General features: G+C 38.2%; 1 protein-coding gene across 2 annotated transcripts in view; it reads right to left on the bottom strand.

Moving 5' to 3' along the window:
* Positions 1-25413, bottom strand: part of Catsperb (cation channel sperm associated auxiliary subunit beta) — a 221365-nt gene that overhangs the window by 41445 nt on the left and 154507 nt on the right. For both annotated transcript variants that reach the window (XM_006515929.1, NM_173023.2), the window contains exon 18: positions 8587-8780. In XM_006515929.1, coding sequence (XP_006515992.1) covers positions 8587-8780 — 194 coding nt within the window. The remainder of the gene's footprint in view (positions 1-8586; positions 8781-25413) is intronic.

Genomic DNA, 25413 nt, shown 5'->3' with positions numbered 1-25413 from the left:
GCCTGCCATCATTTTAGGGTTACTGGCATTTCTAACCTTAGCTCCACCAGGAACCAGGCTGCCTTTCATGATCTTACAGTTGTGAACTACCATTACCATGTGAGGGCTGGGAATCAAACCTGGATCCTCTAAAAGAGCATCAAATGCTTTTAACTGCTGAGCTAACTTTACAGCCCTGGACTTCAAATTAAAACCATACCATGAATCATATCACATTAAGAAAAAAGAAGATGGAGAAATATAATTCTGAGGCTCACCCTGCCTTGTAATAAGGGAAATTTGAGAGTACAAGATAGAGGGAGAGAGAGAGAGAGAGAGAGGGAGGGAGGGAGAGAGAGAGAGAGAGAGAGAGAGAGAGAGAGAGAGAGAGAGAGAGAAATAGAGAGGGAGAAAGTTCAAATTAAAACCCCAAATTTAGCCTTCTGGCCAGCACCTTCTGCCAGGGCAGATCGCCCATTTCACTGCTCTCCTGAAGACACCACAGCCTGAAAGCATCCCAGGGGCTATGCTGCATGCAGGGCAACTGACCCAACAATTTGAAAACCTCCCCGGAGTTCTGCTGCACGGAGGGCAACAGAGCTCACAGGCTGAAGGCTTCCCTGGAGAACAGCTGCACACAGGGCAACAGCTTGACTACTCTTCTGAAGACCCAACAGTAGTCTGAAGGTCTCCCAGAAGATCTGCTGCAGCCAGGGGAACAAATCAGCAGCTTCTCTGCCCCTATGAAGAACCCACAGTCTGAAGCCTCACAGAAGAGCCACTGCAGCCAGATCAACAGGTCACCAGCATACATGCCCCTCTGAAGACCCTACAGTTGGAAGGCCCCACAGGAGGTGAGTGCCACAGGCCTACTAAGAGACCTGAAGGAACTCAGGGCCAGAAGAAGTAGGCTCTAGACAGAGACACCCAGACCAGCAAACACCAGATGGGAAGAGGCAAGCACAAGACCATAAGCAACAGAATACTTTGGCACCATCAGAACCCAGTTCTCCCACATAGCAAGCCCTGGACATACCAACATACCTGAAAATCAGGATCAAAGATTCTATTTCATAAAGATAATAGAGCCCTTTAAGGAGAATAAAAATAACTCACTGAAAGAAACACAGGAAAACACAGGTAAATAGGTAGAAGCACTTAAGAGGAAACAAATAAATCCCTTAAAGAAATATAGGAAAACACAAACAGATGAAGGAATTGGACAAAACGGACCAAGACCTAAAGGTGGAAGTAGAAACAATAAAGAAAATAAAAATGGAGGCAACTCTTGAAATGGAAAACCTAGGAAAGAGGTCAGGAATTACAGATATAAGGATCACCAACAGAATACAAGAGATAGAAGAGAGAATCTCAGGTGTAGAAGATTTAAAAGATAAAAACCTCCTAACTCAAAACATTCAGGAAATCCAGGACACAATGAAAATACCAAATCTAAGAATAGTAGGAATAGAGGAGAGCAAAGATGCCCAGCTCAAAGGACCCAAAGACATCTTGAATAAAATCATAGAAGAAAACTTCCCCAACCTAAAGAGATGGCCATAAATGTACAAGAAGCCTATAGAAAACCAAAGAAATTGGACCAGAAAAGAAAATTCATCACATAACGATCAAAATACTAAATATAAAGAACAAAGAGAGAATATTAAAAGTTGCAAGGAGAAAAGGCCAAGTAATGTATAAAAGCAAAACTTTAAGAATTACAGCAGACTTCTCAACACAAATACTAGAAGACAGAAGAGCCTGGACATAGGTCAAAAATACCAGCCCAGGCTACTATACCAAGCAAAATTATCAATCAACATAGATGGAGAAAACAAAATATTTCAGGACAATACCAAATTCAAACACAATCCAGCCCTATAGAGGATTTTAGAAGGAAAACACCAACACAAGAAGGATATCTACACCAAAGAAAAAACAAGATAGTAATCATCTCATAACAAAGCCAAAGGGAGAGAATCTCATGCACATATGAAACAATCATAACAGGAAGTAACAATCATCTGTCTTTAATATCCCTCAAAATTAATGGACTCAACTCACCAATAAAAAGACATAAGCAAACAAAGTGGATATTCAAACAGGATTCAGCATTTTGCTGCATACAAGAAACACACTTCAATTATAAAGACAAATAATACCTTAGAGCATAAGGCTGGAAAATAGTCTTCCAAGAAAATTGTCCCAAGAAACAAGCTGGAGTTGTCATAGAAATATCAAATAAAATAGATTTTCAACCAAAAGTTATCAATCAAGATAAGAAAGGACATTCATAGTCATCAAAGAAAAAATTCACCAAAAGAAAGTCTCAATTCTGAATTTCTATGCACCAAATGCAAGGGCACCCACTTTCATAAAATAAACTTTACTAAAGCTCAAAACACACATTGAAATCCACACAAAATTAGTGAGAGATTTAAACATCCCACCCTCAGTAATGGACAGGTCATTAAAACAAAAACTAAACAGAGACAGAGTAAAACTAATGGAGGTTATGAACCAAATGGATTTAACAGATATCTGCAGAACATTTCACCCTAAAACAAAAGAATACACCTTCTTCTCAGCACCTCATGGTACCTTCTCCAAAATTGACCATTTAACCAGTCACAAAAGAAGCCTTAACCAATACAAAAATATTGTAATAATCCCATGCATCCTTTCAGATCACCTTGGCCTAAGACTGGTATTCAATAATGACAAAAACAACAAATATCCCACATACCCATGGAAGCTGAACAATTATCTACTCAATGACAGCATGGTCAGGGAAGAAATAAATAAAGAAGTTAAAGACTTCCTGGAATTCAATGAAAATGAGGGCACAGCATACTCAAACGTATGATACACAATGAAAGCAGTGGTAATAGGAAAATTCATAGCACTAAGTGCCCTGGTAAAGAAATTGGAGAGATCCTACACTCTCAACTTAACAGCACACCTGAGGACTTCAGAACAAAAGGAAGCAATCAGCATCCTTTGCCTTACAGAAGCTTTGCAATTTTATGAGGCCCCATTTGTCAATTCTTGATCTTACAGCCCAAGACATTGGTGTTCTGTTCAGGAATTTTTTCCCTGTGCCCATATCTCTGAGGCTCTTTCCCACTTTGCCGGGGCCTAGCAAACACAGAGGTGGATGCTCACAGTCAGCTATTGGATACATCACAGGGCCCCCAATGGAGGAGCTAGAGAAAATACCCAAGGAGCTAAAGGGATCTGCAACCCTATAGGTAAAACAACAATATGAACTAACCAGTACCCACGAGCTCGTGTCTCTAGCTGCATATGTATCAGAAGATGGCCTAGTCGGCCATCAGTGGAAAGTGAGGCACATTGGCCTTGCAAACTTTATATGCCTCAGTCCAGGGGAACACCAGGGCCAAGAAGTGGGAGTGTGGGGCTATGGAGGACTTTTGGGGTAGCCTTGGTAATGTAAATGAAGAAAATACCTAATTAAAAAAATGATCCTGAGATTCCTCCTCATACCAGTCAGAATCGATAGGATGAAAACCTCAGGTGACAGCTCATGGAGGTGAGGATGTGAATAAAGAATAACACTCTTCCATTGCTGGTGGGATTGCAAACTGGTACAAGAAGTCTGGAAATCAATATGAAGGTTCCTCATAGAACTGGAAATAGATCTACCTAAAGATCCATCTATACCATTCTTGAGCATATATACAAAAGATTCTCCACATGGGCACATGTTCTACTATGTTAATAGCAGCCCTGTCTGTGATAGTCAGAAGCTGGAAACAATTCAGATGTCCCACAGCAGAAGAATGGATACAGAAAATGTGCTTCATTTATACAATGGAATACTACTCATGTATTATGAACCAGGACATCATGAGTTTTACAGACAAGTTGATGGAACTAAAAATATTTTTGTGAGTGAGGTGACCTGGACATAAAAGGACATGCATGGTGTATACTGACTTATAAGTGGATATTAGCAAGAAACTACAGCATAACTATTCCACAATCCAGAGCCAAGGAAGCCAAAGAATAAGAAGGTAGGATGGTTGAGTTTTTCACAAAAGGGGAAATAAAATAGATATGGAAGGTGTAGGCAGGGAGGAAAATGAGTAGGAGAGGGGATGGAGAGAAGAGCAGGGTGGGGGGATAAGTTTTAAGGAGAGTGAGTGACACAGAATGGAAATCAGAGATTGGAGTCAGGTAGGTATCATCTCCAGGATGTACCAGAGACCTAGGACAGGGGTGGGAGGAGATCCCAGGTTGTCTATGGGGGCGACTCTATTAAGACTACTAGCTAGAGTCAAGAGCTCTGGGGTACTGGTTAGTTCATAATGTTGTTCCACCGATAGGGTTGCAGATCTCTTTAGCTCCTTGGATACTTTCTCTAGCTCCTCCATTGGGGGCCCTGTGATCCATCCAATAGTTGACTGTGAGCATCCTCTAGCTGCATATGTATCAAAAGATGGCCTAGTCGGCCATCACTGGAAAGAGAGGCCCATTGGTCAGGCAAACTTTATATGCCCCAGTACAGGGGAACGCCAGGGCCAAAAAATGGGAATGGGTGGGTAAGGGAGTGGGGGGGGGGAGGGTGTGGGGCACTTTTGGGATAGCATTGGAAATGTAATTGAGGAAAATACGTAATAAAAAAAAAGGAGCAAGTATTAAAAAAATTAAATTTGAAACAAACAAACAAACAAAAAAGACTACTAGCACTTGTGGATATTCAAGAAGTGGCCACTTCTTGCAGCCAGGTAGGACTCCCAGTAGAAAGACAGGGATAACAATCTACTCACATAACCTTTGACCCAAAAATACATATCTGGCCTTCAAGATGTGCAGGGGAAAAGATAGAGCAGAGAAAGTGGGACTGGTCAACCGATGACTGGCCCAAACTGAGACCCATCAGATGGGCAAATACCAATCCCTGACACTATTAATGATACTCTATTATGTTTGCAGACAGGAGCCTAGCATAACTGTCCTGTGAGAGGCGCCACCTAACACCCAATGGAAACAGATATAAAGAACCACAGCCAAACATCATACAGAACTAAGGGAGTCTTATGGAAGAATTGGGAGAAGGATTGAGGGACCCAAAGAGGACAGGGACTCTACAGGAAGACCAACAGTGTCAACTAACTTGGACCATTGGGGGCTCTCAGAGTCTGAACCACCAACCAAAATATGAGCATGGGCTGGACCTATCCCCCCAAACCCTATATATGACAGATGTGCAGCTTGGTCATCATGTGGGTTCACCAACAGCTGGGGCAGGGGCTGGCCATGAATCTGTTGCTTCCCTGTGGATCCTGATCCCCTAACTGGGCTGCCTTGTCTGGCCTCAGTGGGAGAGCATGCACTTAGTCCTACAGAGAAATGGGGTGTTTGGGAGGGGAGGGGTGTTGAGAATTTCCTATTGAAATGTAAAATGAAAGAGAGAGAGAGAGAGAGAGAGAGAGAGAGAGAGAGAGAGAGAGAGAGAGAGAGAGAGAGAGAGAGAGAGAGAATAGAGTTGTAAGTAGGATCTGGAAGAATTTTGGGAGAGGAACAAAATATGTATTACATGTTTTTTTTTTTTTCCAATGGAAACAAACAAAACAGCTTTTTACTGTGTAGCTGAAACTCACCCTGAATTCATGGCTCTCTTGTCTCTGAGTTCCAAGTGGTAGGGCTCAGAGGTGAACTACCTTATGGCATTCAGTTTTATTCATTCTTTCTCTCTTTTTACCTCCCTCTTTTTGTACTGGAGCATGCTTGGCAGATGCAGGTTTAGGAATTGCATAAGTAATAGGAACCTAAAATTTAACATGCCCCCCTCCCCCCACCTACTGACTTGCCTTCATGTGGTTTCTCTGCTTTCCTCTATGGTTTGTCCATATTACCTGCCCACTCACAGAAGACTAGGTGATCTTGTTCAAACAGAGTCACAACAGGTCATTTTCTAGCAAAACACTCTAAAACCTTCTTAAGTTACTCAGAGTAAAACCAAAATCCTTCATTAAATTAACAAAACTAATTATGTGTAGTTGTGTGGGTTTGTGTATGTGGGTATAGATGCCCTCTGAGAGCAGAGGCATTGTATCCCCTGGAGTTGGAGTTCCAGGCTGTTCTGAGTACCTGGGATTGGTGCTGAGAACTGAACTTGGGTCTTCCACGAATGCAGTAAATACTTTTTTATTATTGAGTCACCCATCTAGCCCCAAAGCCTATTAACTTCTGTTGTATATCTATCATTAATAATTAGAAACAAATATCCGTTATGATAGAGATTCAAATACCTTTTGTTTGTTTTGTTTTTTGAGACAGGGTTTCTCTGTGTAGCCCTGGTTGTCCTGGAACTCATGCTGTAGACCAGGATCACGTCAAACTCATAGGGCTCTGCCTCCTTCTGGCTCACAAATGCTGTGAGTAAAGACATATGCTACCACTGCCCACTTCAAATTTATTTTTATTATGTAGGGAAAATTTTCAATAATTTTTGAAAAAAGAATGACACGAGTTACCAGGAGCCTTCAGGCTTGGAGCAGGTTTAAAGGAGACACAAGGTAGAACTCTGTTGTGGCTTTAAAGACTGAGGGTCTCCAGATGTTCCAGCTCTCTATACTGAGAGCCGATGATAACTTTTAAAATGTCCTAAAAACATTCTTGCTAGTTCTGAGCGTTGAAATCCCTGGCTTAGGGGATTACAGAATACATCATCACATGATAAAAAGTTCATCACAAGTTTACACATAAATTAAATGAAAAGTTATCAACAAAGAATATTTACATGCATGTCCATTGTGAGTAATTATCTGGCTAAGCATTTATCACCTCTCATAGTTCCAGAGGTTCATGAAGAATCAAACACCATAACTAAGTTATTAGTGAAGTTTTGCATAGATAGATAAACACAGTCAATATTTTATCTTCTGTTCTATCACCTGTAATTAATTGTTAGATCCCCTTTTATGACTTTTGGTTAATGGTCTTACAACATCTTGGAATGTGCTCTGAGTAGTAGAATGTCTGCTTAATATTTAAGAGGCAATTAACTGGTGACACATGGGAGACTGGCAGAGTTCTCATTACAGTTTTGACTCTCATAAAAGGGTCTAATAAGCAGTCACACTATAATAGAGCCTAGTAAATACTGATATAATTTGAGGAACTTTTATAGGATCATCATTAAGAATTAAGAGATCATCTATTTGTCTATATAGCATCACTACAAGACCGTACATCTTCATTGCTTTGCAGAGATCTGCTCAAAAGTGCGGGCTAATACCTAGTGATTGTTATGTAATAGCAGAAAAAGCATAATTAATATCAGGAATCTTTCCTAAAATGATTTTCTTCTGGACCTTGCCTACCAAAATTCTATCATAGATTTTTATCTAAGGTGAAGTCATCTCAGAAAGATCACCTGCGATTTTTTTTTTTGAGCTATACTCTTTTTTTTTTAAATTAGGTATTTTCCTCGCTTACATCTTCAATGCTATCCCCAAAGTCCCCCATACCCACCCCCCAATCCCTTACCCAACCACTCCCCCTTTTTGGCCCTGGGGTTCCCCTGTACTGGGGCATATAAAGTTTGAAAGTCCAATGGGCCTCTCTTTGCAGTGATGGCCGACTAGGCCATCTTTTGATACATATGCAGCTAGAGACAAGAGCTCCGGGGTACTGGTTAGTTCATATTGTTGATCACCTGCGATTTATTAGCTTGTTGGCTCCTGACAGTCTCACCCTATATCCTTGGCTAGCTTGGAACTGGATATCTATACTAGATTGCCCTTACAAAGATATCCCTGCCTCAGCATTTGACTCCTATTTGCTAGGATTAAAGGTATTGCACCGTCTTCCTGACCTCTTTTTATAAAGAGTTTTAAAATATTTCATTCAAAATGTATTTTTCATTGACAAAAAGTGCCATTTCTCTTACTTCTTCTGAGCACTGTTCAAAATAAAATAAGTATCACTGTAATAAATAACAAACACTACTTATTGGAAATATATTAATGAAGTTGTAAGTATATTCTGTTACATTATGAAAACTGATCCTGTAACTTAAGTATATCTGTAATCTTCAGTTGATCTCCAGTTGGACTAGAATTTGGTAATAAGGATAGTATTGAAATGGTAGAATATTTGTCTAATATATACAGGATTTAGGTTCAATCTACCAGGAAAACACACACACACATTTACACATTCTCACACTCTTACAGACATATACATACACACACAAACATACATACACAAACACACATACACATATACATGTACCCGCACATTCACAAACACAAACACACACAGAAACATACAGAACATATATCCACATATATCATCACACATACATACACACTAACACACATATACACCCATAGCCACAAAAACACATTCATAAACACATATATACATATACACATATACACAGACACATCTATAAGCACATACTACATACACATACATACACATACACACACATACACTTTTACATATGCATACCCATACAATTCACATACACACTCATTAAAACTATTAAATTAAAAAGAAACACATAGTCTTCTCAAAATGTAACTTTTAATTTTTGAAGCCAATGGAGATAGGTTATATTATTATACTTACTTTTTGATAGAAGCTTAATTGTGTAGTATAACTTTCCAGAATATGTAATTTCAAGATCGCTAAGTAAACAAGGGCTGTCCTTTGAGTTCTCAATCCCGAAAGGGACTATTATTTCTGTGTGAATAGATGTCTGAAATCCCACAGGCTCAGTTTTATGCATATATACATTTTTGATATTAGCAAGTCCAGTTTTACTAAAAACAAATCAACAAACATAAAAAGAATGGATATGCAAGTGGCTTAAAAGAGCAGGCACAATAATGTATAATTTAAAAATAAAATATACCAATGTTAGGATGGATAATAGCAATATACCATCTGACAAATGACTATTTGTCCATCAGTTGTTCAAACTTTTTAGTTGTTGGCAAAATGGCATATACAACATAATTTTTCACACTGCAAGTGAGCAAAAGTTATCTATACACTTGTATATCTATTTATATATCTATCATCGTTTAGTGCTGGAGATCATGAAGGTTAGACAAATGTTAAATCTCCATCCTACAAAAAAATTTTAAATGTCAGCTTTCAGAAGAGATGATACTTGAATGGAAATAGATGTGCATTCAATATTAATATAAATATAAATTAAAAAGTTTCATAGAAAGCATTTCATCACTTCACCTTTGAATGAAAAAAATTAAAAGAAAGAAAAGAAAAGAAGATCTGCAGGAGCCATCTTCATTCCCAGATCCCGCCAAGACTAGTCTGCACAGGTGAGAGTGTGGACTACAGAAGCTAACAGATTCTGGGACAGGTGGGAGCCACAGAGCTTCTGTGGCAGACCCCATTTTGGGCTCCAGATATCCGGGCACCTTCCCTGCCAGAGGAGAGGTGTCCGTCCAGCCCGGGAAGCCTTTGCCTGAATATCTGTGAGAGCCATCTTCGTTCACGAATCCTGCCAAGACTAGTCTGCACAGGTGAGAGTGTGGACGACAGAAGCTAACAGCTTCTGGGACAGGCCCTGTTTCGGGCCTTCATCTTCTGCCAGGAGGCACATCCGAACAACAGATATCTGTGCACCTTCTCTGCAAGAGGAGCGCTTGCCTGCAGAGTGCTCTAACCATTGAAACTCAGGAGAGAGCTAGTCTCCCAGGTCTGCTGGTAGAGGCTAACAGAATCACGAAAGGAACAAGCTCTAACCAGAGACAACTATAATAACTGACTACAGAGATTACCAAATGTGGAAAGGCAGACGTAAGAATCTTACTAACAGACACCAAGACCACTCACCATCATCAGAACCCAGCACTCCACCTCAGCCAGTCCTGGGTACCCCAACACACCCATAAAAGCTAGACCCGGACTTAAAGGCATATCTCATGATGATGGTAGAGGACATCAAGAAGGACTTTAATAACTCACTTAAAGAAATACAGGAGAACACTGCTAAAGAGTTGCAAGTACTTAAAGAAAAAGAGGAAAACACATCCAAACAGGTGATAGAAATGAACAAAACCATATTAGACCTAAAAAGGGAAGTGGACACAATAAAGAAAACCCAAAGTGAGGCAACACTGGAGATAGAAACCCTAGGAAAGAAATCTGGAACTGTAGATGCGAGCATCAGGGGTGCAGAAGATTCCATAGAGAACATCGGCACAACTATCAAAGAAAATACAAAATGCAAAAAGATCCTAATTCAAACCATCCAGGAAATCCAGGAGACAATAAGAAGACCAAACCTACGGATAATAGGAGTAGATGAGAATGAAGATTTTCAACTTAAAGGTCCAGCAAACATCTTCAACAAAATAATAGAAGAAAACTTCCCAAACCTAAAGAAAGAGATGCCCATGAACATACAAGAAGCCTACAGAACTCCAAATAGACTGGACCAGAAAAGAAATTCCTCCCGACACATAATAATCAGAACAACAAATGAACTAAATAAAGATAGAATATTAAAAGCAGTAAGGGAAAAAGGTCAAGTAACATATAAAGGCAGGCCTATCAGAATTACACCACACTTTTCACCAGAGACTATGAAAGCCAGAAGATCCTGGACAGATATTATACGGACACTAAGAGAACACAAATTCCAGCCCAGGCTACTATACCCAGCCAAACTTTCAATTACCATAGATGGAGAAACCAAAGAATTCCACGACAAAACCAAATTCACACATTATCTTTCTACGAATCCAGCCCTTCAAAGGATAATAACAGAAAAAAACAAATACAAGGACAGAAATCACGCCCTAGAAAAAGCAAGAAAGTAATCCTTCAACAAACCTAAACATAGACAGCCACAAGAACAGAATACCAACTTTAACAACAAAAATAATAGGGAGCAACAATTACTTTTCCTTAATATCTCTTAATATCAATGGACTCAACTCCCCAATAAAAAGATAAAGACTAACAGACTGGCTACACAAACAGGACCCAACATTCTGCTGATTATAGGAAACCCATCTCAGGGAAAAAGACAGACACTACCTCAGAATGAAAGGCTAGAAAACAATTTTCCAAGCAAATGGTCTGAAGAAACAAGCTGGAGTAGTCATTCTAATATCTAATAAAATCGACTTCCAACCCAAAGTCATCAAAAAAGGAGGAGCACTTCATACTCATCAAAGGTAAAATCTTTCAAGATGAACTCTCAATTCTGAATATCTATGCTCCAAATACAAAGGCAGCCACATTCATTAAAGAAAATTTAGTAAAGCTCAAAGAACACATTGTACCTCACACAATAATAGTGGAAGACTTCAATACACCACTTTCATCAATCGACAGATCATGGAAACAGAAACTAAACAGGGACACAGTGAAACTAACAGAAGTTATGAAACAAATGGATCGAACAGATATCTACAGAACATTTTATCCTAAAACAAAAGGATATACCTTCTTCTCAGCACCTCATGGTACCTTCTCCAAAACTGAACATATAATTGGTCACAAAACAGGCTTCAATAGATAGAAAAATTTTGAAATTGTCCCATGCATCCTATCAGATCACCATGGACTAATGCTGATCTTCAATAACAACATAAATAATAGAAACCCAACATTCACGTGGAAACTGAACAACACTCTTCTCAATGATACCTTGGTCAAGGAAGGAATAAAGAAAGAAATTAAGGACTTCTTAGAGTTTAATGAAAATGAAGCCACAATATACCCAAACTTATGGGACAATATGAAAGCATTTCTAAGAGGAAAACCCCTAGCTCTGAGTACCTCCAAAAAGAAACTAGAGAGAGCACACATTAGCAGCTTGACAACACACCTAAAAGCTCTAGAACAAAAGGAAGCAAATTCACCTAAGAGGAGTAGAAGGCAGGAAATAATCAAACTCAGGGGTGAAATCAACCATGTGGAAACAAGAAGAACTATTCAAAGGATCAACCAAAGAGGAGCTGGTTCTTTGAGAAAATCAACAAGATAGATAAACCCTTAGCCAGACTCACTAAAGGGCACAGGGACAGCATCCTAATTAACAAAATCAGAAATGAAAAGGGAGACATAACAGATACTGAAGAAATCCAAAACCCCATCAGATCCTCAACAAAACTGGAAAACCTGGATGAAATGGACAAATTTCTAGACGATACCAGATACCAAAGTTAAATCAGGATCAGGTTATTTATCTAAACAGTCCTGTATCCCCTAAAGAAATAGAAGCAGTCATTAATAGTTTCCCAACCAAAAAAAAAAAAAAAAGCCCAGGAGCAGATGGGTTTAGTGCAGAGTTCTATCAGACCTTCAAAGATCTAATTCCAGTTCTTTTTCGCAAACTATTCCACAAAATAGAAGCAGAAGGTACTCTACCCAACTCATTCTATGAAGCCACAATTACTCTGATACCTAAACTACAGAAAGACCCAACAAAGATAGAGAACTTCAGACCAATTTCCCTTATGAATATCGATGCAAAAATCCTCAATAAAATTCTTGCTAACCGAATCCAAGAACACATCAAAACAATCATTGATCCTGACCAAGTAGGTTTCATTCCAGGGATGCAGGGATGGTTTAATATAAGGAAATCCATCAATGTAATCCATTATATAAACAAACTCAAAGACAAAAACCACATGATCATCTCGTTAGATGCTGAGAAAGCATTTGACAAAATCCAACACCCATTCATGATAAAAGTCTTGGAAAGATCAGGAATTCAAGGCCCATACCTAAACATGATAAAAGCAATTTACAGAAAACTAGTAGCCAAAATCAAAGTAAATGGTGAGAAGCTGGAAGCAATCCCACTAAAATCAGGGACCAGACAAGGCTGCCCACTTTCTCCCTACCTATTCAACATTGTACTTGAAGTCCTAGCCAGAGCAATTCGACAACAAAAGGAGATCAAGGGGATACAAATTGGAAAGGAAGAAGTCAAAATATCACTTTTTGCAGATGATTTGATAGCATATATAAGTGACCCTAAAAATTCCACCAGAGAACTCCTAAACCTGATAAACAGCTTCGGTGAAGTAGCTGGATATAAAATTAACTCAAACAAGTCAATGGCCTTTCTGTACACAAAGGATAAACAGGCTGAGAAAGAAATTAGGGAAACAACACCCTTCTCAATACTCACAAATAATATAAAATACCTTTTTGTGACTCTAAGCAAGGAAGTGAAAGATCTGTTTGATAAGATCTTCAAGTCTCTGAAGAAAGAAATTAAAGAATATCTCAGAAGATCGAAAGATCTCCCATGCTCATGGATTGGCAGGATCAATATAGTAAAAAATGGCTATCTTGCCAAAAGCAATCTACAGATTCAATGCAATCCACCTCAAAATTCCAACTCAATTTTTCAACTAATTGGAAAGGGCAATCTCCAAATTCATGTGGAATAACAAAAAAGCTAGGATAGTGATAGCATATATAAGTGACCCTAAAAATTTCACCAGAGAACTCCTAAACCTGATAAACAGGTTCGATGAAGTATCTGGATATAAAATTAACTCAAACAAGTCAATGGCCTTTCTGTACACAAAGGATAAACAGGCTGAGGAAGAAATTAGGGAAACAACACCCTTCTCAATAGTCACAAATAATATAAAATACCTTTTCGTGTCTCTAAGGAAGGAAGTGAAAGATCTTTTTGATAAGATCTTCAAGTCTCTGAAGAAAGAAATTAAAGAATATCTCAGAAAATGGAAAGATCTCCCATGCTCATGGATTGGCAGGATCAATATAGTAAAAATGGCTATCTTGCCAAAAGCAATCTACAGATTCAATGCAATCCACCTCAAAATTCCAACTCAATTTTTCAACTAATTGGAAAGGGCAATCTCCAAATTCATGTGGAATAACAAAAAACCTAGGATAGCAAAAACTCTTCTCAAAGATAAAAGAACCTCTGGTGGAATCACCATGCCTGACCTAAAGTTGTACTACAGAGCAATTGTGATAAAAACTGAATGGTACTGGTATAGAGACAGACAAGTAGACCAATGGAATAGAATTGAAGACCCAGAAATGAACCCACACACCTATGGTCACTTGATCTTTGACAAGGGAGCTAAAACCATCCAGTGGAAAACAGACAGCATTTTCAACAAATAGTGCTGGCACAACTGGTGGTTATCATGTAGAAGAATGTGAATTGATCTATTCCTATCTCCTTGTACTAAGGTCAAGTATAAGTGGATCAAGGAACTCTACATAAAACCAGAGACACTCAAACTTATAGAGGAGAAAGTGGGGAAAAGCCTCAAAGATATGGGCACAGGGGAAAAATACCTGAATAGAACAGTAATGGCTTGTGCTGTAAGATCGAGAATAGACAAATGGGACCTCATAAAATTGCAAAGCTTCTGTAAGGCAAAGACACCGTCAATAAGACAAAAAGGCCACCAACAGATTGGGAAAGGATCTTTACCTATCCTAAATCAGATAGGGGACTAATATCCAATATATATAAAGAACTCAAGAAGGTGAACTTTAGAAAATCAAGTAACCCCATTAAAAAATGGGGCTCAGAGCTAAACAAAGAATTCTCACCTGAGGAATACCAAATGGCTGAGAAGCACCTGAAAAAATGTTCAGCATCCTTAATCATCAGAGAAATGCAAATCAAACAACCCTGAGATTCCACCTCACACCAGTCAGAATGGCCAAGATGGGTGTGGGAGTGTGTGGGGGACTTTTGATATAGCATTGGAAATGTAAATGAAAAAAATACCTAATAATAATACAAATAAATAAATCACTCAAAAAAAAAAAGAAAAAAAGAAAAGAAAAGGAAAGGGAAGAAAGAAAAGAAAAGAAAAAGAAGAAATAACTGCTCATAGTTCTGGTGGAGGGGAAAGCTCATTGTAGATAAGATAAAGAGAATAGCCAAGGGCATGTGGAAGCATGCAGACTAATGTTGGCCATAAAAGGAGGGGATGGGGAGAAAGAAGAGGGAGCAAGCAAAGAAGTGTAAGGTAAGGTAAGGTAAGGATGGTTTGGAATCTCAGGACTGTGGAGATGGATTCAGGCAGATGCACACACATGTACGTATGTGTATACACACACACAGAACAAAAGCAAGAGCTAGAAAGACAGAAAGAAAAAGAGAAAGCAAGGTACACGTGCGCGCGCGTGCGCGCACACACACTCACACACACTCACACACACACACTCCGGCACACAAGTAGATGGCAAGTAAGCACAGAAAAAGCAATACAGTCTTTCATCATCAGGGAATGGGAAGTGAGAAATAACAGAAAGTGACAAAATAACAAAACCCTAACAGTAACCATGCCAAGTGCTGGCCAGATATGACAAAAATTCTAATTTATTGCTGGTGGCAATGTAGAAAGGTCTGGCAAGTTAGGCAGTTTATTTAATCTCAAAAATTCTTTTATGCAACATTTCTAGGTATTTACCTAAATGTACTGAAAAGACATGTCTATACTGAAACCTGAAGATAGATACCAATAGCACTTTGTTCATTGGGAGCAGCTGGAATGTCTTTTATTTGGTGAATAGGTTGGGGCTGGGGAGATACTCAGTATTTAACAACGCTGTGTGCTCTTCTAGAGTACCTGGTTTGGCCCCCAACAAAGCAGCTCATAAACACATGTACCGCCACTTATGGGGACCCACTGCTCTTTTCTAGCCTCCATGGGCAGTGAATGATTATATAAGATAATACATACCAATACATAAATTAATAAAAATAAATTAAAAATATGGGTAAATAGTTTAAAATGTGGTCTAACCAGACATGGAATATTATACATCAATAAATAATTATCAAGTCAATAGAAGACAATAGGAGTCTGTGTCCAGAGCTGATCCTGTGGCATGGCGTTTCATACCCAAAAAAACCACCAGGAGAGAGCAGGTTTCCCAGGAGTACTGACAAACCAGCTTGAAGGAGGGACAAGCCATAAATCAGAGACAGCAAGATCAGCTACCACCAGAGATAACCAAATGGTGAGAGGCAAGGGCAAAAACATAAGCAACAGAAACCAAGGCTACTTGGCATAATCAGAAAGCAGTTCTCTTACCACAGTGAGCCCTGGATACCCAACACACCAGAAAAGCAAGTCTCAGCTTCAAAAATCACAACTCATGATGATGATAGGGGGCCTTAAGAAAGACATAAATAACTCTCTTAAAGAAATACAGGAAAACACAGGAAACACCTAGAAGCCCTTAAAGAGGAAACACAAAAATCCCTTAAAGAATTACAGGAAAACACAACCAAACTCGTGAAGGAATTGAACAAAACCCTCCAGGATATAAACGTGTCAATATAAATAATAAAGACATCATAAAGGGAGACAACCCTGGAAATAGAACCTGGGAAAGAGATAGGGAGTCACAGATCTAAGTATCACCAACAGAATATAAGCGATAGAAGAAAGAATCTCAGGGGCAGAAGATACCATAGAAAACATTGACACAACAGTCAAAGAAAATGCAAAAATGCAAAAAACTCCTAACCCAAGACATCCAGGAAATTCAGGACACAATGAGAATACCAAACCTAAGGATAATAGGTATAGAAGAGATAAAAGATTCCCAACTTAAAGGGCCAGTAAATATCTAAAACAAAATTATAGAAGAAAATTTCCCTATCCTAAAGAAAGAGATGCCTATGAACATACAAGAGGCCTACAGAACTCCAAATAGATTGGATCAGAGAAGAAATTCCTCCTGTTACATAATAGTCAAAACACCAAATGCACAAAACAAAGAAAGAATATAAAAAGCAGTAAGGGAAAAAAGGTCAAGTAACATATAAAGGCAGACTTGTCCGAATTACACCAGGCTTCTCACCAGAGACTATGAAAAGCTAGAAGATCCTGGGCAGATGTTATATAGATCCCAAGAGAACACAAATGCTAGCCCAGGATACTATACCCAACAAAACTCTCAATTACCATAGATGGAAAAACCAAGATATTCCATAACGAAAACAAATTTACACAATATCTTTCCATCCACATTCATAAAAGAAACTTTAGTAATGCTCAAAGCACATATTACACCCCACACAGCAATAGGGGGGAGACTTCAACACCCTACTCTCATCAATAGACAGATAATAGAAACAGAAACTAAATAGAGACACAGTGAAACTAGCAGAAGTTATGAACCAAATAGATGTAACAGATATTTATAGAACATTTTATCCTAAAGCAAAAGAATATACCTTCTCAGAAACTCATGGTACTTTTTTCAAAGCTGATTATTTAATTATTCACAAAACAGGCCTCAACAGAAAAAAGAAGATAGAAATAATCCCATGCATCCTATCATATCACCATGGACTAAGGCTGGTCTTCAATAGCAACAAATACCACAGAAAGCCCACATACACATGGAAGCTAAACAATGCCCTACTCAATAATAACTTGGCCAAAGAAGAAATAAAGATATTAAAAACTCTTTAGAATTTAATGAAAATAAAGGCACAACATACCAAAACTTATGGAACATCAAGAAAGCACTGATAAGATGAATACACAGCTCTGAGTGCCTCAAAAAGAAACTGGAGAGAGCATATACATATATACATATATTCTTAACAGCGTACCTGAAAGCTCTAGAACACAAAGATGCAAATACACCAAAGAGGAGCAGAGGGCAGGAAATAATCAAACTCAGAGCTGAAACCAACCAAGTAGAAACAAAAATAACTATACAGGAGCTAGTTCTTTGAGAAAAGAAGCAAGATAGATAAAATCTCAGCCAGGCTAACTAGAGGGCACAGAGACAGAATCAATTAAATTAACAAAATCAAAAGGGAAAGGGAGATATAATAATGGAAAATGAGGAAATTAAAAAAAATCATCAGGTCCTACTACAAAAGCCTATATTCAACAAAACTGGAAAATCTGGATGAAATGCCCATTTTTCTAGACAGATACCAAATACCAAATTTAAATCAGGACCAGATAAACCATTTACCAGTCCCATTACCCCTAAAGAAATAGAAGCATTCATTATAAGTTTCCCAACCAAAAAGAGCCCAGGATCAGATGGATTTAGTGCAGAATTCTATGAGACCTTTAAAAAAGAACTAATACCAATATCTTCAAAATATTCCACCAAGTAGAAACAGAAGGAACACTACCCAATTCATTCTATGAAGCCACAGTTACACTGCATATTCTCCCTTGGAGATGAAACATTTTCTGTTTAATCAGGAACCTGTCACAATTTCCTCTCATAAGAGATTTTTTTTTTCTACTTCTATCGTGTTTAATGTTCCAAATAGAATTTAAAAACTGGTTGAGTGCATATTACTTTTAGCTTCAGAAGATTTCATGTATATTTAAGAGGAATTTCACTATCATAAATTATTTTCACAACTTAAAAATGCTTAATCACTGATTTCCAGAGTTGTTGTACCAGCTTGCAATCCCACCCACAATGGAGGAGTGTTTCTCTTTCTCCACATCCTTGCCAACATCTGCTGTCACCTGAATTTTTGATCTTAGCCATTCTGACTGGTGTGAGGTGGAATCTCAGGGTTGTTTTGATTTGCATTTCCCTGATGATTAAGGATGTTGAACATTTTTTCATGTACTTCTCAGCCATTCAGTATTCCTCAGGTGAGAATTCTTTGTTTAGCTCTGAGCCCCATTTTAAAAATAGGGTTATTTGGTTTTCTGGAATCCAATTTCCATATATATACATATATATTGGGTATTAGCCCCTAAGATCTTTTCCCTACCTGTTGGTGGCCTTTTTTCTTATTGACAGTGTCCTTGGCCTTACAGAAACTTTGCAACTTTATGATGTACCATTTATCAATTCTTCGTCTTACAGCACAAGCCATTGCTGTTCTGTTTAAGAATTTTTTCCCTGTGCCCATATCTTTGAGGCTCTTCCCCCACTTTCTCCTCTATAAGATTCAGTGTCTCTGGTTTTATGTGTAGTTCCTTGATCCACTTAGACTTGAGCTTTGTACAAGGAGATAAGAATATATCAATTCGCATTCTTCTACATGATAGCCATCAGTTTAGTCAGCAGCATTTGTTGAAAATTCTGTCCTTTTTTTCCATTGGATGGTTTTGGCTCCTTTGTCAAAGATCAAATGACCATAGGTGTGTGGGTTCATTTCTGGGTCTTCAATTCTATTCCATTGGTCTACTTGTCTGTTGCTGTAACAGTACCATGCAAGTAAATCAGTTTGGCAGTTCCTTAGAAAATTGGACTTACTAGTAGAAGATGCAGCAATACCACTCCTGGGCGTATACCCAGAAAATGTTCCAACTTGTAATAAGGACACATGCTCCACTATGTTGGTAGCAGCCTTATTTATAGTAGCCAGAAACTGGAAAGAACCCAGATGTCCCTCAATAGATGAATGGATACAGAAAATGTGGTACATTTACACAATGGAGTACTACTCAGCTATTAAAAAGAATGAATTTATGAAATTCTTACATAAATGGATGTATCTGGAGGATATCATCCTGAGTGAGGTAACCCAATCACAAAAGAAAAAAAATGATATGCACTCACTGATACGTGGATATTAGCCCAGAAACTTAGAATACCCAAGATGCAACTTGCAAAACTCATGAAGAAGGAAGACCAAAGTGTGAATAGTGTTCCTTCTTAAAAGGGGGAACAAAATACCCATGGAAGGAGTTACAGAGACAAAGTTTGGAGCTGAGACCAAAGGATGGACCATCCAAAGCCTGCTCCACCTGGGGATCCATCCCATAAACAACCACCAAGCTCAGATACTATTGCATATACCAACAAGATTTTGCTGACAGGACCCTGATATAGCTAACTCCTGAGAGGCTATGCCAGTGCCTGGCAAATACAGAAGTGGATGCTCACAGTCATCTATTGGATGGAACACAGGGTCCGCTATGAAGGAGCTAGAGAAAGTACCCAAGGAGTTGAAGGGGTCTGCAACCCTATAGGAGGAACAACAATATGAACTAACCAGTACCCCCCCCCCCCCAGAGCTCATGTCTCTAGCTGCATATGTAGCAGAGGATGGCCTAGTCAGACATCAATGGGAGGAGAGGCCCTTGGTTTTGCAAAGATTCTATGACTCAGTATAGGAGAATGCCAGGGCTGGGAGTGGGAGTGGGTGGGTTGGGGAGCAGGGAGAGGGGGAAGGGTATAGGGGATTTTTGGAGAGGAAACTAGAAAAGGGGATAGCATTTGAAGTGTAAATGAAGAAAACATCTAATAAAAAGTGCTTAATCACACTTTTTTTTTCAAGTTGCAAAAAAAGTGTTTTTTTTTTTCCCCACTCTACATTCTGGGGGACAAAAATCAAAACCGGAATGTAGTTTTATGAAAACAGAACCAGAACAAAGACAGGTAGTTAGATAAAAAGCAATGACATCAATATTTATAACAAAACACTTTAAAGATCCAACTCCAACATCCCTCAAATTGACAGTCCTAAAAAAACTTTTGAGGAAATTTATAATCTGAAAGCTCTTACATTTATTCCTAGCCAATTCATTTTCTAATATTTAAGACTCATGATGACAAGCAGAACTTCTGACACTGACACTAGCTATGGTTTTATTTTGTTTAATTTTCTAGGCAAAGGTTTAAAAATTTAACAGTCTTGTTAAGCAATATAAGTTTATGTCGGATTAATATGAGGCTTCGATTTTTCCTGAATATTGGCAGTAATTCTTTGATTTGCTACTATGGAGCTCAAGGAATTCTGGTAGAAATCTATTTCTTGTTTCTTCAGCTCTCATGTCTGTGATTCCATCATCACCAGTAATATCAGATACCCAGCATCCTTTATTTTCTTAACTTTTTAATTATTTAAAAGCAATTTATACATCAAACATATCAATAATATTGAATATTTTAAGAATCAAATAATACATAAACATGTGTTCAATGTTTATATTTATATCCTTTCATACCCTAAAAATATCATTAATGACTATTTAATAGTATAACTGAGGATCCTATATCTAATGTTGCATACTATATCGTTTCAAAACATACAAAATATTCTTTGGGAATTAAACATAGTAAAATAGCATAAGATATTACAAATGAATCATTAAGAAATATATTCAAAAGCCATTATAATGATACCACCTGACATAGTGAGAGAGTATTTAACACATATTTTATATGTGTGTAACATCATCTAACAATCAATCAGTTTACTTAAAAAAGATTATCAGTGTTTCTAGGAGAGAAACTATTTTATCAGAAAGTATATTTTAAAAAATTCAAATTAGCAAAAACTCTTTAAGTTAAACATTAAGAAAGTGCTGATTTCAAGAGTAGTGAGAAAAATTATCAATAATATATTTATAATGTTTATAGAACATGATTTTAATATTTTCAACTGTTAATATACAACAAACAGAATAATTATTTTAAGATATATTTCATTGCTAAGTCTCCCTTTTCATTTCTGATTTTATTAATTTGGATACTATCTCTGTGCCCTCTGGTTAGTCTGGCTAAGGGTTTATCTATCTTGCTGTTTTTCTCAAAGACCTAGCTCATGGTTTTATTGATTCTTTGTATAGTTCTTTTTGTTTCTACTTGGTTGATTTCAGCCCTGAGTTTGTTCATTTCTGGCCCTCTGCTCCTCTTGGGTGAATTTTATTATTTTTGTTCTAGAGATTTCAGGTGTACGGTCAAGCTGCTACTGGTCAGCACGGTCAGGTGTGAGCTCTCTTCAGTTTCTTTTTGGAGGCACTTGGAGCTATGAGTTTTCCTCTTACCACTGCTTTCATTGTGTCCCATAAGTTTTGGTATGATATGTCTTTATTTTCATTAAGTTCTAAAAATAAAAAGCCTTTAATGTCTTTATTTCTTCCTTGACCAAGTTATCATTGAATAGAGTGTTGATCAGCTTCCATGTGTATGTGTGCTTTCTGTTGTTTTTATTGGTATTTAAGACCAGCTTTAGTCGGTGGTGATCTGTTAGTGTGGATGGGATTTTTTCAATATTCTTTTTTTCTGTTGAGGTCTGTTTTGTGACCAATTAAATGGTTAATTTTGGAGAAGGTACCATGAGGTGCTGAGAAGAAGGTATATTCGTTTGCTTCAGGATAAAATGTTCTATAAATATCTGTTACATCCATTTGGTTCATAATTTCTGCTAGTTTCACTGTGTCTCTGTTTAGTTTCTGTTTCTATTATCTGTCTATTGACGAGAGTAGGGTGTTGAAGTCTCCCCCTATTACTGTGTGGGGTGTGATATGTGCTTTGAGTTTTACTAAAGTTTCTTTTATGAATGTGGGTGCCCTTGCATTTGAGACAAGGATGTTCAGAATTGAGAGTTCTTGGTAGGTTTTTCCTTTGACCAGTATGAAGTGTCCTTCCTTATCTTTTTTGATAACTTTTGGTTAAAAGTTGATTTTATTTGACATTAGAATAGCTACTCTAGCTTGTTCCTTGGGACCATTTGCTTGCAATATTGTTTTTCAACCTTTTTCTCTGAGGTAGTGTCTGTCTTTTTCACTGAGGTGCGTTTCCTGTACACAGAAAAATGCTGGGTCCTGTTTACATAACCAGTCTGTTCTACATCTTTTTAGTAGGGAATTGAGTCTATTGATGTTGAATGATATTAAGGAAAAGGGATTGTTACTTCCTGTTATTTTTGTTATTAGAGGTGGAATTATGTCTGTGTAGCTATCTTCTTTTGGGTTTGTTGAAAGATTACTTTGTCCTTTCTAGAGTGTTGTTTCCCTCCTTGTGTTGGTGCTTTCCATCTATTATCATTTGTAGGACTTGATTTATGGAAAGAAATTGTATAAATTTGGTTTTGTCATGGAATATCTTGGTTTCTCCCCCTATGGTAATTGAGTTTTGCTGGGTATAGTAGCCTGTGCTGGCCTTTATGTTCTCTTAGGGTCTGTATGACATCTGCCCAGGATCTTCTAGCTTTCACAGTCTCTGGTGAGAAGTCTGGTGTAATTCTAATATGTCTGCCTTTATGTGTTACTTGACCTTTTCCCGTTACTGCTGTTAATATTCTTTCTTTGTTTAGTGCATCTGGTGTTTTGTTTATTATGTGATGGGAAAAATTTCTTTTCTGGTTCAATGTACTTGGAGTTCTGTAAGCTTCTTGTATATTCATGCGCATCACTTTCTTTAGGTTTGGGAAGTTTTCTTCTATAATTTCTTCTATAATTTCTTCTATAATTTTGTTTTAGATATTTACTCCTTTTGTGGTTTTCTTTCTTTTTTATTTTATTAGATTTTTTTATTTACATTTCAAATTTTATCCCCTTTCCTGGTGTCCTACTGAAAACGCCCTCCCCTTATCCTATTCTCCCACCCCCTGCTCACCAGCTCACCCACTCCTACTTCCTGGCCCTGGCATTCCCCTACACTGGGGCATAGGGCCAAGGGCCTCTTCTCCCACTGATGACCAACTAGGCCATCCTCTGCTGCATATGTAACTGGACCCATGAGTCCCACTATGTTTACTCTTTGGTTGTTGGTTTAGTCCCTGTGAGCTCTGGGGGTACTGGTTAGTTCATATTGTTGCTCCTTCTATGGAGCTGTAAACCCCTTTATCTCCTTTGGTCCTTTCTCTAGCTCCTTCATTGGATAGCCTGTGCTCAGTCCAATGGATGGCTGTGAACATCCACCTCTGTATCTGTCAGGTACTGGCAGAGCCTCTCAGAGAACAGCTATATCAGGCTCCTGCCAGGAAGCACTTGTTGGCAGCCACAATAGTGTCAGGGTTTTGTGATTGTATATGTGATGGATCCCCAGGTGGGGCAGTCTCTGGCTGGTCATTTCTTCATTCTCTGCTGCACACTTTGTCTCTGTAATGCCTTCCATGGGTATTTTGTTTCCCCTTTCTGGAATGATCTAAGTATCCACACTTTGGTCTTCCTTCTTCTTGAGAAGTTTGTGGTTTGTTAGTTGTATCTTAGATATTTCGATCTTCTGGAATAATATTCACTTAGCAGTGAGTGCATATCATGTGTGCTCTTTTGTGATTGGGTTACCTCACTCAGGATGATAGCCTCCAGATACATCCACTTGCCAATGAATTTTATACATTCATTGATTTGTATAGCTGAGTAGTACTCCATTGTGTAACTGTGCCACATTTTCTCTATCCATTCCTCTTTTGAGAGACATCTGGGTTCTTTCCAGATTTTGGCTATTATAAATTAGGCTGCTATGAACATAGTGGAGCATGTGTCCTTATTACAAGTTGCAACATCTTCTGGGTATATGCCCAGGAGTTGTATTGCTGGATCCTTGGGTAGTACTAGGTCCAATATTCTGAGGAAACACCAGACTGACTCCCAGAGTGGTTGTACAAGCTTGCAATCCCACCAGCAATGGAGGAGTGTTCCCCTTTCTCCACATCCTCGCCAGCATCTGCTGTCACCTGAGCTTTTGATCTTAGCCATTCTGACTGGAGTGAGGTGGATTCTTAGGGTTGTTTTGATTTGCATTCCCCTAATGACTAAGGATGTTGAACATTTTTTTTAGGTGCTTCTCATCCATTTGTTATTCCTCAGTTGAGAATTGTTTAGCTCTGTACCCCATTTTTATATAGGGTTATTTCATTCTCTGGAGTCTATCTTCTTGAGTTCTTTGTATATATTGGGTATTAGCCCTCTATCGGATTTAGGATTGGTAAAGATAAGTTTCCCAATCTGTTGGTTGCCTTTTTGTCTTATTGCCAGTGTCCTTTGCCTTACATAAGCTTTGCAATTTTATGAGGTCCTATTTGTCAATTCTTGATCTTACAGAATAATCCATTAGTATTCTGTTCAAGAATTTTCCCCCTGTGCCCATATGCTTGAGGCTCTTCCCCACTTTCTCCTCTATAAGTTTCAGTGTCTGGTTTTATGTGGAGGTCCTTGATCCACTTGGACTTGAGCTTTGTACAAGGAGATAAGAATGGGTTGATTCGCATTCTTCAACATGTTAACTGCCAGTTGAACCAGTACCAATTGTTGAAAATGCAGTCTTCTTTCCACTGGATGGTTTTAGCTCCCTTGTCAAAGATCAAGTGACCGTAGGTGTGTGGGTTCATTTCTGGGTCTTCAATTCTATTCCATTGATCTACTTGCCTGTCATTGTACCAATACCATGCATTTTGTTTTCACAATTGCTCTGTAGTACAGTTTGAGGTCAGGGATGATGATTCCACCAGAGGTTCTTTTATTGTTGAGAAGAGTTTTTGCTATCCTAGGTTTTTTGTTATTTCAGATGAATTTGCAAATTACCCTTTCTAACTCTTAAGAATTGAGTTGGGATTTTGATGATTTTTGCATTTTATTTGACTGTTATGTCAATGTTTTCTATGGTATTTTCTGCACCTCAGTTAATCATACTTTTAAGTATGTTATTTTAAGAAACATTATTTTTTAAAAAGATAATAGGAACTTTTAATTTTTTTGAAATTTAGTTATAATTAAA

Source organism: Mus musculus, chromosome 12, assembly GCF_000001635.26.
Source record: "Mus musculus strain C57BL/6J chromosome 12, GRCm38.p6 C57BL/6J".
Classification (NCBI taxonomy): Eukaryota; Metazoa; Chordata; class Mammalia; order Rodentia; family Muridae; genus Mus; species Mus musculus.
Note: the sequence above shows the minus strand (reverse complement) of the source record. Positions and strands in the feature narration are given on the sequence as shown.